The 15,965-nt window shown below is 39.5% G+C and overlaps 1 protein-coding gene across 4 annotated transcripts in view; it reads left to right on the top strand.

Annotated features, from left to right (window-relative positions):
- Positions 1-15,965, top strand: part of LOC113049576 (dedicator of cytokinesis protein 7-like) — a 59,955-nt gene that overhangs the window by 28,997 nt on the left and 14,993 nt on the right. For 2 of the 4 annotated variants that reach the window (XM_026212021.1, XM_026212051.1), the window contains exons 14-25: positions 57-219; positions 8,285-8,402; positions 9,016-9,086; positions 10,457-10,595; positions 10,904-11,005; positions 11,214-11,300; positions 11,386-11,617; positions 11,718-11,882; positions 12,207-12,379; positions 12,918-13,019; positions 14,789-14,875; positions 15,084-15,179. In XM_026212021.1, coding sequence (XP_026067806.1) covers positions 57-219; positions 8,285-8,402; positions 9,016-9,086; positions 10,457-10,595; positions 10,904-11,005; positions 11,214-11,300; positions 11,386-11,617; positions 11,718-11,882; positions 12,207-12,379; positions 12,918-13,019; positions 14,789-14,875; positions 15,084-15,179 — 1,535 coding nt within the window. The remainder of the gene's footprint in view (positions 1-56; positions 220-8,284; positions 8,403-9,015; positions 9,087-10,456; positions 10,596-10,903; positions 11,006-11,213; positions 11,301-11,385; positions 11,618-11,717; positions 11,883-12,206; positions 12,380-12,917; positions 13,020-14,788; positions 14,876-15,083; positions 15,180-15,965) is intronic. The other 2 variants (XM_026212041.1, XM_026212031.1) reach the window with 2 other exon arrangements.

Genomic DNA, 15,965 nt, shown 5'->3' with positions numbered 1-15,965 from the left:
CACATCGGTTCAATTATTTAAACGTTTTATCACACTGTCGGTCTCTTTCTGTCTAGCTCAGTTGAAGATAGACATCTCCCCGGCTCCAGAGGCCCCTCACTACTGTCTGTCTCCAGAGCTGCTTCATGTGAAGCCTTACCCTGACCCACGCGTGCGTCCCACCAAAGAAGTGCTGGAGTTTCCAGCTCGCTACGTCTACACACCACACACTACCTACAGGTCAGTCCACACACATTCATGACTAAAAGATGCTAATTAGAGTCCAACCGGTTTATTGGTCTGGCGATTTTATCGGCCGATATGAGCCTGTCGCAGATATTTCGGCATCTGCGTATATGCCACCAATATGATTGTAGTTTTATGCAGAACATTAAAGGGATACTCCACCGTGTTTTCATATTAAACTATGTTTTTCCCTTAACTAAGACGAGTTGATACATACCTCTCTCGTCTCAGTGCGTGCACTCAATCGCTTTGGTGCGCATTGACACTTTGAAAGCACTAAGCTTAGCCCATTCATTCAATATGGGCCAAGCAGAGAAGCTACCAAACACCTCCACGTTTTCCCTATTTAAATACAGTTACTCGCGTAGTGTAACTCAACCTAGGACGGTAACAGTAATATCTTCACTCATGAAAAATCCTCTCACCGGCCCCCGCTCCCTCTAGTGAAGATATTACTGCGCCAAGACGAAGTGCTTACAAGCACTTGCCATGGTATTCCGCCACACCATATAGTTATCCATTTTACACGCTTAGAAAAGCGCAACGTTTTGTTTTGTGTTACCGTCCTAGGTCGAGTTACACTAAGCGAGTAACTGTATTAGTTAGCTGAGTAACTTGGCCCATATTGAATGAATGGGCTAAGCTAAGTGCTTTCAAAGTGTCACCGCGCGCCAAAGCGATTGAGTGCACGCACTGAGACGAGAGAGGTATGTATCAACTCGTCTTAGGTAAGGGAAAAACATAGTTTAATATGAAAACACGGTGGAGTATCCCTTTAAACGCAGATAAAGTGCTTGTAAATGGTGTAGTTATGTAGTTTGTCCAGCAGAGTGGACAAGTCCATTGTTTGCTATTTGGTGATCTTGATGAAATGCTTTAAAAAACTTAAATGTATGGTATACCATTGAAAATTTGAATGGCCATATCTCCGCACCAAATTAAGGGATCCCTTCAGCTCGAGGAGCCCGCTCAAACGATGAATCGGCTGTACGTCTCGAAGACCCACTTTCGAATTAGACCACCCCCTCATCGATAGCCACGCAATATTGCATTAATTATTCCAGATGAATCGCCTTCGAAAGCGATATTGCGTAGCTTGTCAGCTCCTCCATTTAAAAGCAGGTGATGGCAATTTAGCGGTAATCACGGAACCAGATTTACTGACTAGATGTGCATGATCATATCGTTAGATATATCGCCTAGCCCTATTAAGCAGTGGTTCTTAATTTTAGTCCTCGTGACTCCCTGCTTTGCACATTTTGTATGTTCCTCTTATCACTTCAGACGTTTCTTCTATTTGACCGCAAGTGCCCTGTGAAGTGACTTCACATGATGTTCCACCATGAATCCAGCTCGAAGGGGAACGTACATGTTACAGGGCATTAAAGTGCGCGAGAAGTGAATTTAAATAGTACTTATTTACAGAGGAATATAATGTCACACTTCTCGAGTAAGTTTCATCTGTGTGTGAATTAATCCGTGAATGAATGTTCCGAAGTGACAAACATTAACAGAATAAAGCTGAATAAACTAACTTTACTGTTCAGCGTACTTATGTCAGACACATTTTTGATAAGTTTATGGTTACATTTTTAAATACCCTTCATCTATTACAAATATTTGTCACATCATTACAAAGTGTTTCATCACCACATTTGAGTGATCATTGCAAAAAAAGTAATATCAGTTATAATATCATTATAATAACAGTATAATATCAGTTATAAGTATAAAGTATTAAGTTATTAGTTACATACATATATTATGATCATTGTGTTTTTTGCTGTTATAAACATTATTCACTACAAAAAAAAGCAGCTAAATATTTGTAACAGGGATTTCATGCAGCAATTCACAGTTTAAAATGTTTTACACAGAAGTTCACTCTCCTCCTTTTTCACAATTGAGGCCCAGTGTGCGTGTAAAATGCATGGCACAGTAGACAACGGTGTCATATTTATGATCATGTGGTAAGTGAGGTCCATTTGCAGTGCCATGAATGGAGTGTTGATTGCTCTTTCTCCTTTTTGGTGATTTTAGTTGTTACACCATATTCTGAAATGAGAACCAAGCACTGACATGAACTGTTGGTTTTACAGGCGATCACATGTTTATTAGTAATTCTACAGTCAGGCTTACCTGTTTCTGTAAATCAGCCAGCTGCTGGTTTTGATTCTCCAATTTCAGTTTCTGTTCTTGTGTCCACTTCATCAGGTCCTTCAGGCCAGAGATGTTTTTAAGTGGTGTGACCTGTCAGAAAGAGATAATCTGTTATTTCCAGATAAAACTGTCGGTGTGTTCAGTGAAAGGCAGGTCTGCAGCTTGACTACCTTGATCCTGTCTGGGACAGAGCTGTTTAGGTCTTCCTCCAAGCTGGTTAGTTTTTTCTTCAGCTGTTTCTCTTCCAGCTCCACCCTGGTGACTGTATCTCTGTTCTGATGGACTTGAGTCTCCAGCGCTTTCATCTGAGCCTGCAAACAAACCAGCATTTGGACCCACAGATCCCAGTACATTGTATATTCTTCATGGATTTTCTGAGCCATGTTATCTCCTTACAACACTTATACCTAATGTGGGGAAATTTGTAGAACTGATGCCAAGATGAACTACCATTTCTGTTAATTGGGACTGTAATTTCAAAAGGCCAGTATTTTAGTCTGCCACGAATGTGTCATTGGTGAAGTAACGTATAGGCTTTACCTGAATGAGCTGGAGTTTCTCTTTAATCTGTCGCTCATTTTTAGCAGCCTCCTCCGTGTCGTGCCCCAGTCTATTCACCTCACTCTCAGTTCGGCGGATGGCTTTCATGACGCGGGCAAGCCTGGCCTCTGTGCTCTGGTGCATATGGTGCAGGGTTTCGGTGAACTGCAGTACGCCGTACATCAGGATGTTCATTTCATCCTTGGAGGCCAGCTTTTCCCCGGCATGGACAGACTTCAGCGGAGATAAGGAGACTGTGTTTGCACACAGAGCTGCTAACAGCACACAAAAAGCTGTCTGCATCCTGTCCTCTTCTTAAAAAAACAAGCTGTGACTGCAGCAGGTGCGAGAAATGTGCACGCTTTGCAACATGATGCTGCTTTTATAAGCAGTGACGATGTGCGTTGGGCATTGAGAAATCCGAGACACTGGCCTATCAGAGATAAGCTTAAAGTTTTTAGAGAGAGCGAGAGACCTTGACTTATGTTGGACAGACAGATGTTTAGAGGTATTGCACCAGGGACGTGCTTAGCAGTCTGTCTGCCAATGTACTCTTCTCTTTTAACCTCAAAGGTACATTAGTTATGTCAAGATCATATTTAGTGTCACAGGAGGTCTGAGAGATAGAGACTTGTATGTTCACGCTGCTGCCACCTGTCCAGTGTTTGATTTGGGGTAAAGTCAAGGAATTTGCAATGCCTGTTATGTTTATTTATATCACTGTTCCTGGAAAACTAGATGTGTGTCACAACGCTCCCTTTGTTTAGAATAGTCATCAAAAATGTTAATCAAATTAATGACATGATAGTAATCTCATATGTAATGTTTTCTGAGAAAAGCCCCATCAAGGCATGATTGTGGCAGATGGAAGCATTGATCCTTTCTCTCTGTTTCTGTCAGGACTTGTTTACATAAGAAGTTTTAGAATTGAAAGATTACATAAAAAATTTAAACTAAATGGGTTGTATTAGTAGTTATAAACTTGTCTGTTTGCACAAATGGTTGTAAACGTGACAGCGTACATTAGGAGTTCAGACTGTACTGTTTATGTTAATTTTTGTAAACTTCATAGTTTACATTAGGAATTGATTTTTTTAAATGTCTATATTAGTAGTTGTAAACATGACAGTTTATGTTAGGAGTTGAAACTGTTAGATTTTGACGTATTTGGCAGAGCAGTGGTTGGGGCAGCTCGCCAATGTATTTGATTTTTTTTTTTTAAACATAAAATCAGTTAACTTAACTAGAGTTCTTGCGCGGAGAAGAATTTATTGAAGGTAGTATTTAGCACAGTTCTTCAGCATCAGTGTAAGCTTGTCGGCCTTCAAGAATCTCAACCCTTGTAAGAATCTCAGTTTCCCCCAAAGTCTCTGAGACAGAACTTTATACCTGAAGACAAAAGGGCTACAAACAACAGATGCTGTTAGGACCTCCCACTGGAGTGGAGACCCTGCAATCTACAAAAAGTTTGTGAGGAAACCTGTTCCTTTGTTATTCTGACTGTATGGACCATTTGTTTCACACCTTAACAGTTTCTGTTGATTGAATCTGAGGCACAGTCACAATGTAAATGCATCTGACTGAGGGGCCATTTACACAATAACATTTTCAGCCAAAAACTAGAAACTTTTTATGTATTTGGACTGTTAGTTTACACAACACCAGCATTTTGGGGACTGAAAATGCGTATTTTTGAAAACGGGTTTCAAAGTGCAAGTTTTCGAAAACGGCACCATTTATCATTTCCGTGTAAACACCAAGCGGCAACCTCTAAAACTGCAATTCAGCGACTGGCCTCTAGAGGCTTGCTCCAAAGGAAGGGAGTCAGTCCCATAGACTTTCCATGTTAGAATGCCCAACTTTACAGCAGTAAATCTTTTTACAGCCTGCTGCAAAAAGTTATTTTAAACTATATAGCTAATTTTGCCCTTCATGACAACTGTAAGGCGGTGATTTATTTATTTATATATATATATATATATATATATATATATATATATATATATACAGTATTGTTCAAAATAATAGCAGTACAATGTGACTAACCAGAATAATCAAGGTTTTTCGTATATTTTTTTATTGCTACGTGGCAAACAAGTTACCAGTAGGTTCAGTAGATTCTCAGAAAACAAATGAGACCCAGCATTCATGATATGCACGCTCTTAAGGCTGTGCAATTGGGCAATTAGTTGAATTAGTTGAAAGGGGTGTGTTCAAAAAAATAGCAGTGTGGCATTCAATCACTGAGGTCATCAATTTTGTGAAGAAACAGGTGTGAATCAGGTGGCCCCTATTTAAGGATGAAGCCAACACTTGTTGAACATGCATTTGAAAGCTGAGGAAAATGGGTCGTTCAAGACATTGTTCAGAAGAACAGCGTACTTTGATTAAAAAGTTGATTAGAGAGGGGAAAACCTATAAAGAGGTGCAAAAAATGATAGGCTGTTCAGCTAAAATGATCTCCAATGCCTTAAAATGGAGAGCAAAACCAGAGAGACGTGGAAGAAAACGGAAGACAACCATCAAAATGGATAGAAGAATAACCAGAATGGCAAAGGCTCAGCCAATGATCACCTCCAGGATGATCAAAGACAGTCTGGAGTTACCTGTAAGTACTGTGACAGTTAGAAGACGTCTGTGTGAAGCTAATCTATTTTCAAGAATCCCCCCCAAAGTCCCTCTGTTAAAAAAAAGGCATGTGCAGAAGAGGTTACAATTTGCCAAAGAACACATCAACTGGCCTAAAGAGAAATGGAGGAACATTTTGTGGACTGATGAGAGTAAAATTGTTCTTTTTGGGTCCAAGGGCCACAGGCAGTTTGTGAGACGACCCCCAAACTCTGAATTCAAGCCACAGTACACAATGAAGACAGTGAAGCATGGAGGTGCAAGCATCATGATATGGGCATGTTTCTCCTACTATGGTGTTGGGCCTATTTATCGCATACCAGGGATCATGGATCAGTTTGCATATGTTAAAATACTTGAAGAGGTCATGTTGCCCTATGCTGAAGAGGACATGCCCTTGAAATGGTTGTTTCAACAAGACAATGACCCAAAACACACTAGTAAACGGGCAAAGTCTTGGTTCCAAACCAACAAAATTAATGTTATGGAGTGGCCAGCCCAATCTCCAGACCTTAATCCAATTGAGAACTTGTGGGGTGATATCAAAAAGGCTGTTTCTGAAGCAAAACCAAGAAATGTGAATGAATTGTGGAATGTTGTTAAAGAATCATGGAGTGGAATAACAGCTGAGAGGTGCCACAAGTTGGTTGACTCCATGCCACACAGATGTCAAGCAGTTTTAAAAAACTGTGGTCATACAACTAAATATTAGTTTAGTGATTCACAGGATTGCTAAATCCCAGAAAAAAAAAATGTTTGTACAAAATAGTTTTGAGTTTGTACAGTCAAAGGTAGACACTGCTATTTTTTTGAACACACCCCTTTCAACTAATTGCCCAATTGCACAGCCTTAAGAGCGTGCATATCATGAATGCTGGGTCTTGTTTGTTTTCTGACAATCTACTGAACCTACTGGTAACTTGTTTGCCACGTAGCAATAAAAAATATACTAAAAACCTTGATTATTCTGGTTAGTCACATTGTACTGCTATTATTTTGAACAATACTGTATATATATATAAATAACTCATCCCTTTGAATTATAATATGCCTTAAAGTTTTGCGTAATTAAGGGCATGGCCACTTGAGTGATAGGTGGATTGCCGCTGCTGACACAGCCGTTGAGCTAGGTGGGCGTGGTTTCAGCAACCAGCTCCCGCCTTTTGCACATTTTCAATTATCGGGGAGTGACGAACTGCCAAGATGGCTTTGAGCTTCAAAAACGCTCATCAGGAGTCTATGGGTGACATCACAGACATTACATCCATGTTTTTATACAGTCTATGGTGAACACCCTATATGGGAATCTTTGAAAACATTGAATTAGTAGTTAGTAGTGTTCTTACATTTATTCATTTTACCTGACGCTTTTATCCAAAGCGACTTACAATTGCTATATATGTCAGAGGTCGCACGCCTCTGGAGCAACTAGAGGTTAAGTGTCTTGCTCAGCGACACATTGGTGTCTCAGAGTGGATTCGAACCCAGGTCTCTCCGACCAATGGCATGCGTCTTATCCACTGCGCCATCACCACCACCCCCATTTCTTGACTGACATTAGGAGAGTTGAAAAGTAACTGTTTTATTAAACAACTGTTTAAGTTGTTTTAAACTTGGCTGTTTACATTAGGAACAAATGGTTGTAAACACGATTTACCACTATTTTATACGTTTTCGTAAACTTGGCAGTTTACATTAGGAGTTAGACAATAAACATTTATGTTAGTTGTTTTAAATTTGACAGTTTGCATCAGGAATTAAAATCTATTTAACTATAATATTAGTAGTTGAAAACGTGACCGTTTACATTAGGACTTACAAAAAAGTTTACAAAAATAACTGTCTATATTAGTAGTTGTAAACTTGACCATTGAAATTGGGAATTTAAAATTAACTTTATATTACATTAAAGTAGAAATTAAACCGTTATAGTAGTAGTTGTAATCTTGACTGTTTACATTAGGAATTTAAGCATTACAAGTAACTGTAAATCTAACTTTTCGATTGTTGTTCAAAAGTTTGAAATCACTAAGACATTTTGAAAGAAATCGATCAGTCTTTTCCCCCATGTAGAATTTAATTGATTAATAATGACAATCCCATCACAAACATTGTTGTAGAGAATCACTGCTGTTTGAATGACCGTTCTAAAAGTTCTCTAAAATTCTAATTACAAAGCCTGTCTGTCTACATCAGTCCTGTTTACTAAGAAAACATTACCTAATCCTAAAGAAATCAGTAATTTGTTACTTTAGAAACCTTTCTCATCACTGCATAGTCGAAAATGGTTGTGCTGCCAAAGGAATTGTGGCAGTTGCAATGAAGTGTCTTCTTTCGTTTGCTAACTTCAGCACACTTGCATTGCTGAAGTCTAAATTTGGTTGCAGAAATGGCCACATGGAAGCACCTTTCTTGAGCAACTAATTTTAGTGACTCGTTAGACTCAGTCCATTGTCTTTAGAAATGAAGGCCAAGCTTGAGAGAGCACCACATTGTGCACTTCTGTGTTGACAGAAGGAAGCAGTCTGTCTATAACCAGGACTGAAAATAGAAGAATCAAAGTTCTATAAGAGTGTGAATATCATAGTCTTTGGAAACTTTAAATGGTAGTGCACATAATAGCTCTGGACCTGATGGTTTACATCATCTACAGGCTGCTCTTAAACAGTTGGTGGTCTGATAAGAAAAGGGTTCATTTATTCCATCTATTTCCTTCTCTGTCCCCCCTCAGGAACCTGTTGTACGTTTACCCTCAGAATGTCAACTTCAATAGCCGGCAGGGTTCGGTGAGGAACATTGCAGTGAACGTGCAGTTCATGGCAGGAGAGGATCCCAGCCAGGCCATGCCTGTGAGTCACCGATCACACCCGCACCCAGCTTTAGTCACACTGTCAAAGCATATTCTTATGAAAAGACAAAAAACTTTTGGGATTATGTAAGCACATCTGTTATGATGATCTCATCTCTTAGATAAACTCAATTGTGCACATTTAAGCTCTCCAGATCTGCGCCAAGAGTATGACAATGCCTCCCTAAAACACATCAGTCCATGTCACAGTGTATTAGCTTCAGCTAAACACACAGGTTACATTAGTGACTCGAACCTAACTCAGTCTTCAGATCTATTTAGAAGCGCTCTGGGAAATTTTGGAGATTTCAGTGAACTCGCAGAACCTTTTAATCGAATCACAGATTTTAGAAACTCCCTAATAGTGTTAATGCTCCATTCGAACACCAGTTGCTCACTTTGAAACATCTGTAATTTATTTAGGGCTCAAGTGAGGCCATATGCAGTGCAGGTACATTAGAGGCTAAATCAATTTTGTGATAATTAGAAAATCCATCCACAGTGTTATGATTAGCGAGGGCAACATCATGGCTGAACTATAACTCCCCAGTGACATCTAGTGGAGCTGTTAAGTGTTATTCACCAGTGCAATGTGATTTCCACCCCCTGAACAGGTCATCTTTGGAAAGTCAAGCTGTGCTGAGTTTTACAAGGAGGCGTACACCCAAGTGATCTACCATAACAAGTACAAACCTTTGTCTCATTCACTATTCATTACAGAAACAACATTTCTTATGCTTTTTATACGTGTCCAGAATTGCATTACATTTCCATACAGAAGTAGTTCTTTTTGGCTCAGAGGGCCTCCACTGTGCAATACAATAATATTCCAAGGCTCCACGTGTAGTATAATATTAACAGGTATATATTTATATTATTCTATTGGATACAGAAAGAGAAAAAAAAAGAGAGAGAGAATAATAATTAGTCTTTTGGAAGTTTTTGAAAGCTGTGCTCACCAAGGCTGAGGAAAATACAGAAAGAAAAAAAACAATGATATTGGAAAAAATATATTACAATTACTGTAACTGTTTTCTAATTAAGACAATTGGAAGATGATAAAATTATTTCTGAAGGATCATCTGTTTGCTGAATGAAGCAAATTATTTATATATATATATATATATATATATATATATATATATATATATATATATATATGATTTGTTATATTTATTTAATTCATTTTAATGAAGTTTGTTTTATCAACTATGTCATATTATTATTAATACTTAAAACAAGTAATTATAACTTTATAACTTTATAATTATTTTTTTTTTTTTTAAACTATTTAAACACTTTTATTTATTACAGCTTAAATAATTTAAAGGCGTCCTATTATGCTTTTTCAGCTTCTAGTTAGACTGTAATGTTTGCTGTTTGAGCATAGAAAAGATCTGCAGTTACAAAGCTCAAAGTCCACTTCAAAAGGAGATATATTATTTAACAGAAATTTTCAAAAAGTACAACGAATGACTCGTTTTGACTACGACGCATATTTTCCGGGATTTGTGATATTACAAATGGGACGAGACCTGGTCGAGCTGCACTAGAGAAGGCACCGAGTGTTATCACCATGTCTGAGACACGCTAGTTTTCCCAAAGCAGACCAACTTAGAGTGGTTACAAGCATCTGGGTTTAAATCATGTTCAAACGATTTGATCTTTGATGCAATATTTACACTAAAGCTCGCAGGCGCCGAGTGCTCCCAGTCACAACACACACTGACCCAGCTAACCAATCATGGCACATTTCATATTTCAGAAGGCAGGCTTTCATTTCATACAGGAACTACTTGAGCCGTTTATGCCAGTGTGGGGAGAGAGGTGTTGTAATAATGTAAAATATGTGAAAAATAATGTGTTTTTAAAAAATCTTATATGAGAGCCTGTTCTAGTACAACCCCAAAACAAAATCAAGACTTTGTAAAAGAGCATAATAGGACCCCTTTAAATCATTTGAACTTATTCAGCAGCCCCCTTGGCTGAGGCTCCCTAGTGGGTCCCAGCCCCCTAGTTGAAAACCACTACAGTCTCCTCTCTCCATCTCTGCAGGTCCCCAGAGTTCTACGAGGAGGTAAAGATGAAGATTCCTGCCAACCTCACCGACAACCACCACCTGCTCTTCACCTTCTATCACATCAGCTGCCAGCCCAAGCAGAATACCCCCTTAGAGACGCCGGTGGGCTACACGGTGAGTGAAGGACCTTCCTCTCTATTCTCTCCTGACAGTGCTGGAGAAGTGCTCCAGGCTACCTGATGAAACGCTGACCTCCATGTGACTCTGTCACCCCCCTCAGAGACACCTAGAGCATCCTTATACGTCACCTCCCAGGCTATCTCTTTCCCTGATGGGATTCAGTAGCACCCTCTCCTGATTCTTCTTATGACACTTTTAAAGTTATAGTGCCATGTGATTTGTAGGTCATATATAGCATGCTAATGTTTTGGAACTGCATGTAGGCTGTGCAGGTTAATCATAGTTCATGTTGCTTTTTGCAGTGGATCCCTCTCATGCAGCACGGCCGCCTGCGCACCGGCTCCTTCAGTCTGCCTGTCTCTGTGGACAAACCTCCTCCCAGCTACTCAGTCCTCACTCCTGACGTAAGACATTTATCCGTAACTGGATGTTTGTGATGCTTAGTGGTTGTGTTTGTGAGAATGTGTGTGGAAGTGAAGGATGTCAAAAGAAGGGCTGATTGGGGAGAGAAAATGTCCACTTCCAGATGAATTGCAACATTAACTTGTCTGTAAAATCTGAGGAATGTGAACATGCGCTGAGAATATGTTGTGGACTGTGTGTGTGTTTCAGGTACAGCTACCAGGGATGAAATGGGTGGACAACCATAAAGGAGTCTTTAATGTAGAGGTGAAGGCAGCCTCCTCAGTTCACACACAGGTAATGAAAAAAAAACAGATAAAAAATAATTAAACACAGTTTTAGAAAAGCACATTCACATACATTTCTCACTTAATGTGTGTAGGATCCACACCTGGATAAGTTCTTCACACTTGTATATGTTCTGGAAGAGTACTCCTTCCCTTTCCGACTGAAGGATGTTATAATCACGGAGGCAAACATGGAGGCGGAGCTGAAGGCCAGCATGGCGGCTCTGAAAGGGGCACTGCTGGACACTTGTGTGCGCTTCCTGCATCAACTTATGAGCAAGCTCATATTGCTAATCGTACACCCTCCTGTCATAGCAGGACAGATTGGTTAGCAACACTGGATCGGGCCACTAATATTACTTGTTACACACACATTTTTTTGATGTTTGCTAATGAAATCCATTTCCTCTCCTTCTTCCAAATCTAGTAAATCTTGGCCGTGCTGCTTTTGAAGCCATGGCCCTGCTGGTAAACCAGATCCATAAGAACCTGGAGGGAAACCAGGACCATCATGGCCGCAACAATCTGCTTTCCTCTTACATTCACTACTGCTTCCACCTGCCCACAACAGAGCCTGTATCTCCCCCTGCTGGTGAGTGACAAATACAGCTCACTGCAATGTCATGTTATAGTATGAGATTTGAGAGATACAAAATGCAAAACATCCTTCATAGAAGTCAAACATTTGGAATAATTTGGAAGTGACTATTTCATGTACCTTTGAGTTATTGAACCATTGCTAAAACTCTAAACATTATTTAACCTTTAAACTGTGCTGATTAATTTTTCTGGGGCTCAGTGGTTATGTATTGTAGTAACTGCTGCATTCACATTTATACTTACCCTCTCATTTGACCTCAAGAGCAGAATGGTTATTTAAGTTCACACACTGAGTGCATCCCACTTCCTCCTTCAGTGGGACTCGCATCGTATGATCTCCCCATCCAGTATGCCACGTTCTCTAGGGCGACGGCAAGACCCAGCAGCCTGCTCTTGTCCCGCTCTAAGAGCATTAGTAACTCCAACCCAGACCTGGCTTCAACACCAGCCACCCCTGACGAGGAGGTGCAGAGGATTATAGGCAGCAAGGTGGGTGGCTCTTCCTCAGGCTTCTGATTGGTTGTTTAAGTTACTGCAGTGTGACAACTCTGTCCAGTGTTGTTTCTACTTGACTAGGTAGCTGCAAGGAACAGAGTATTAAAAGAAGCACTGTGAGTGATAGTTGCTGGTGTGTCCTTTAAACAGTCAGTTTCCATCTTCTCTTTTGTTGGTGAAATTTGGGGGGAAACTGTTCAATAAAATAAAATTGAAAAATGATATATCACAACAAATACGGCCAACTCTTACTGTCGTGTGCCGGAGCTGCAGGTTCAGAGATTTACTGTGAGATGTTTTCTTTGACAGCTGGTGATTGCTCTGCTAATAATTGTGCTTATGTTTTTGCTGTGGTACTGTTGTTCCTACCTTATCCCCTCCTTCACTGTGCCCCTGACCTGTCCTCCACCCTCCTCTAAATTATTTCTTGCCTCCTGCACTTCGTTCCCTCCCTGTGGCACATGTATGTGGCTGTTCTACACTCCCCTGTATTGCTCTGTGGTGTGTGTTTATGTCGTCGGTGGATGAGCAGGGGATAGACCGCTCACATTCCTGGGTAAACTCTGCTTACGCTCCAGGGGGCTCAAGGGCTGTGCTCCGTCGGAACCCCAACTCCAGCTGTGAGCTCAAGCAGGTGCCAGTCAAACCCTCCACCCTAATGTCCCTCCCTACTGCCTCAAACCCTACACCATAATATAAGCTGTAACTGCCTCTTAACACCCATTTACACAACATCAACCCTTAGCCATAACATTATTTGTTAACATCTCAAACTCTACAACCTATTATGACCTTTTACTAACATGAACTGTTACAGTCTTAACCTTAATGCAGCTTGTTTTTAACATTTTAACCCTAACATTGCTTGTTACTTTATCAAACCTTTAACCCTAACATTGCTTGTAACTTTATCACACCTTTAACCCTAACATTGCTTGTAACTTTATCAAACCTTTAACCCTAACATTGCTTGTAACTTTATCACACCTTTAACCCTAACATTGCTTGTAACTTTATCAAACCTTTAACCCTTTCATTGCTTGTTACTTTATCAAACCTTTAACCCTATCATTGCTTGTTACTTTATCAATCTTTTAATCCTAACATTGCTTGATACTTTATCAAACCTTTAACTCTAACATTGCCCTTTACCCTTAACATTGTTTGTAACTTTATCAAACCTTTAACCCTATCATTGCTTGTTACTTTATCAAACCTTTAACCCTAACATTGCTTGAGACTTTATCAAACCTTTAACCCTATCATTACTTTTTTCTTTGTCAAACCTTTAACAGAAGTAATACTTGTAACCAGCATTTAATCATAACATTCTTTATCACTGTCCTAACCCTAACAATACACATTTCTTTATCAAACTTTTAACCGCTAACATTGCTTTTTACTGTCTTAAACCTTTAACCCCACACTACTTGTTACTGTCCCAAACACTTAACAGTAACATTACTTGATATTGTCCTAATTAACCTAACGTTACTAACTCTCAAAACCTTAACCCTCTTATTTCTTGTCACTTTCTCAAACCTTTAACCCAACATCACTTGTCATTCACTTAAACTCTACCCAAATTTATTTTACTGTCTCCTACACCCTAATTCCCCTTATTCTCAACTTTTATATGCTAAAGTGTTAAGGCCCAGTATTTCAGCCATACACCATACCATCCTATACACTCTCATTGCCTTCACTCAGGTATTACTTCTGTAATCATACTCCATAATCTTCTACCAGCTCTAGTGTTGCTGTCCATTTGGCTTTATTCTTATTTATGTGTTTATGTCTGAGAATTCGTGTTCATTTGCGTAGAAGTTGTGTGTTGTGTGCCGCCTCCTCTTCATCAAGCAACTCATCTATCTTTCCTTTGTGTGCTGTACTTTTTCTGCCTGCCAGTCAGAGGAAAACTTGGTTGAAGACTAGTTACCAACAATACCAACAGCATTAATTGCCTTTTGCAGTGATGGAACAATAAAATCTAGGTTTACATATGCAGTGTTGCTCCCAATGCAGTTAACGTCTACAGTGTCACATCAGTATGCTTAGATCCTCCCATAAATTATTACATTTATTTGGTGCATGGTCATGTAATAAGTCAGTTAACCACAAAATAACCCCCTTAGGTATTATACAGACCTCCGTCACCCTGTCAGGGTTTTATTTTGCACTGATGACCAGCTGACTGTACATTAGCCCTAACATAGCATGGATAACGTTTGATTATTTTGAATTTGTTAAAGGATCTGGGTTGGTGTATCTAGTAGGTTTTGTCTCATCCTCTTCCCTCAATTTCTCTTTTTCTTCCTTTCTTCATCATCATCTTCATTGTCGTCATCATCATCACCACCAACCATCACCACCATTGTTCTGTGCTCACTCACTGGTTTGCAGGCCAGTGAGCGTGCATGTAATCGCATGTCCGCCTTCATCGAGACTGCCTCCATTCTCTCTCCTCCCTCCAGGCAGATCGCCAAGAAGGTAGTCCACATACTCATTTACTCACTCGTGCACTCTTCTTTTCAGTTCGTTCATTTCTTCATTCACTCATTTATGTACTCACCCATTCATTGAGCCACTTTACCTTGTTCATGCTCACATATCACTATTATTTCAACATAGTCTGCCTTCATTGTGTGTGTGCTTGTGTTCTCTATGTATTTTTTGTAATAATGCTCTCTGCGTTCAGTTACTTCATGAAGAGTTGGCTCTCCAGTGGGTGGTGAGCTCCAGTAATGTGAGAGAGGCGTCTCTGCAGCAGGCCTGGTTCTTCTTCCAGCTCATGGTCAGTTGACCTCTGACCTTTTACATTTACATCAATAACTGAACTCAAGTTGCATTTATTTCTGAAGCTCTTTACAATACAGATTATTTCAGAGCAGCTTTACATAAAAAAATAGGTTCTAAATGTAAGTGTTGTAAAATGTATCATTTAATCTTTAAAGCAGCCCTACAGAGGACAATGGTTTCATTATTCAGCTCAGTTTAGTTCAATGTCACTGTTGCAAAGTTCATTGCAGGAAATGAACTCAATTCAAATATAAGGCAGCTACAAAAGACAATAGTGCCATTATTCAGCTCAAGTCAATGTTGATTCAGTTCAGTAACAGTATCAGCGTTGCAAAGTTCGTGTCATTATGCAGCTCAATTCAGTTTTCAACTGACAGTGTTAGTGCAGTCCAATAGATAATAACACTGAATATCATGGAGCCCCGCACGTGACATGGTGGGAAAAAAAATAGCTAATTTTGAACACATCTTAATTTGTTACCTCATTTTATCACATTGTTTGCACAATAAAATAATTAGTTCCCTCGTTTTACTAAATCATGGCCACATTTTTTTTTCATGCTGAGGGAACAAATTATTAAATTATGCGTATGATTTACTTGAAACAAGGTAATGAGTTAGTAATTTCTACTCACAATTTAGTCAAATGAAAGAACAATTTATCATGTTGTTCACACGATTTACTGATATTACCTGCATGTCACATTCGGGGCTCTTTAGAATTTAAATGGTCTTTTAATTGTCTTTGAAAGGTATAGTTCACCCAAAATAAAAAATGCTG

Source organism: Carassius auratus, chromosome 3 (genome assembly GCF_003368295.1).
Source record: "Carassius auratus strain Wakin chromosome 3, ASM336829v1, whole genome shotgun sequence".
NCBI lineage: Eukaryota > Metazoa > Chordata > Actinopteri > Cypriniformes > Cyprinidae > Carassius > Carassius auratus.
The sequence above is the reverse complement of the archived record's forward strand: the minus strand, read 5'-3'. Positions and strand labels throughout refer to the sequence as shown.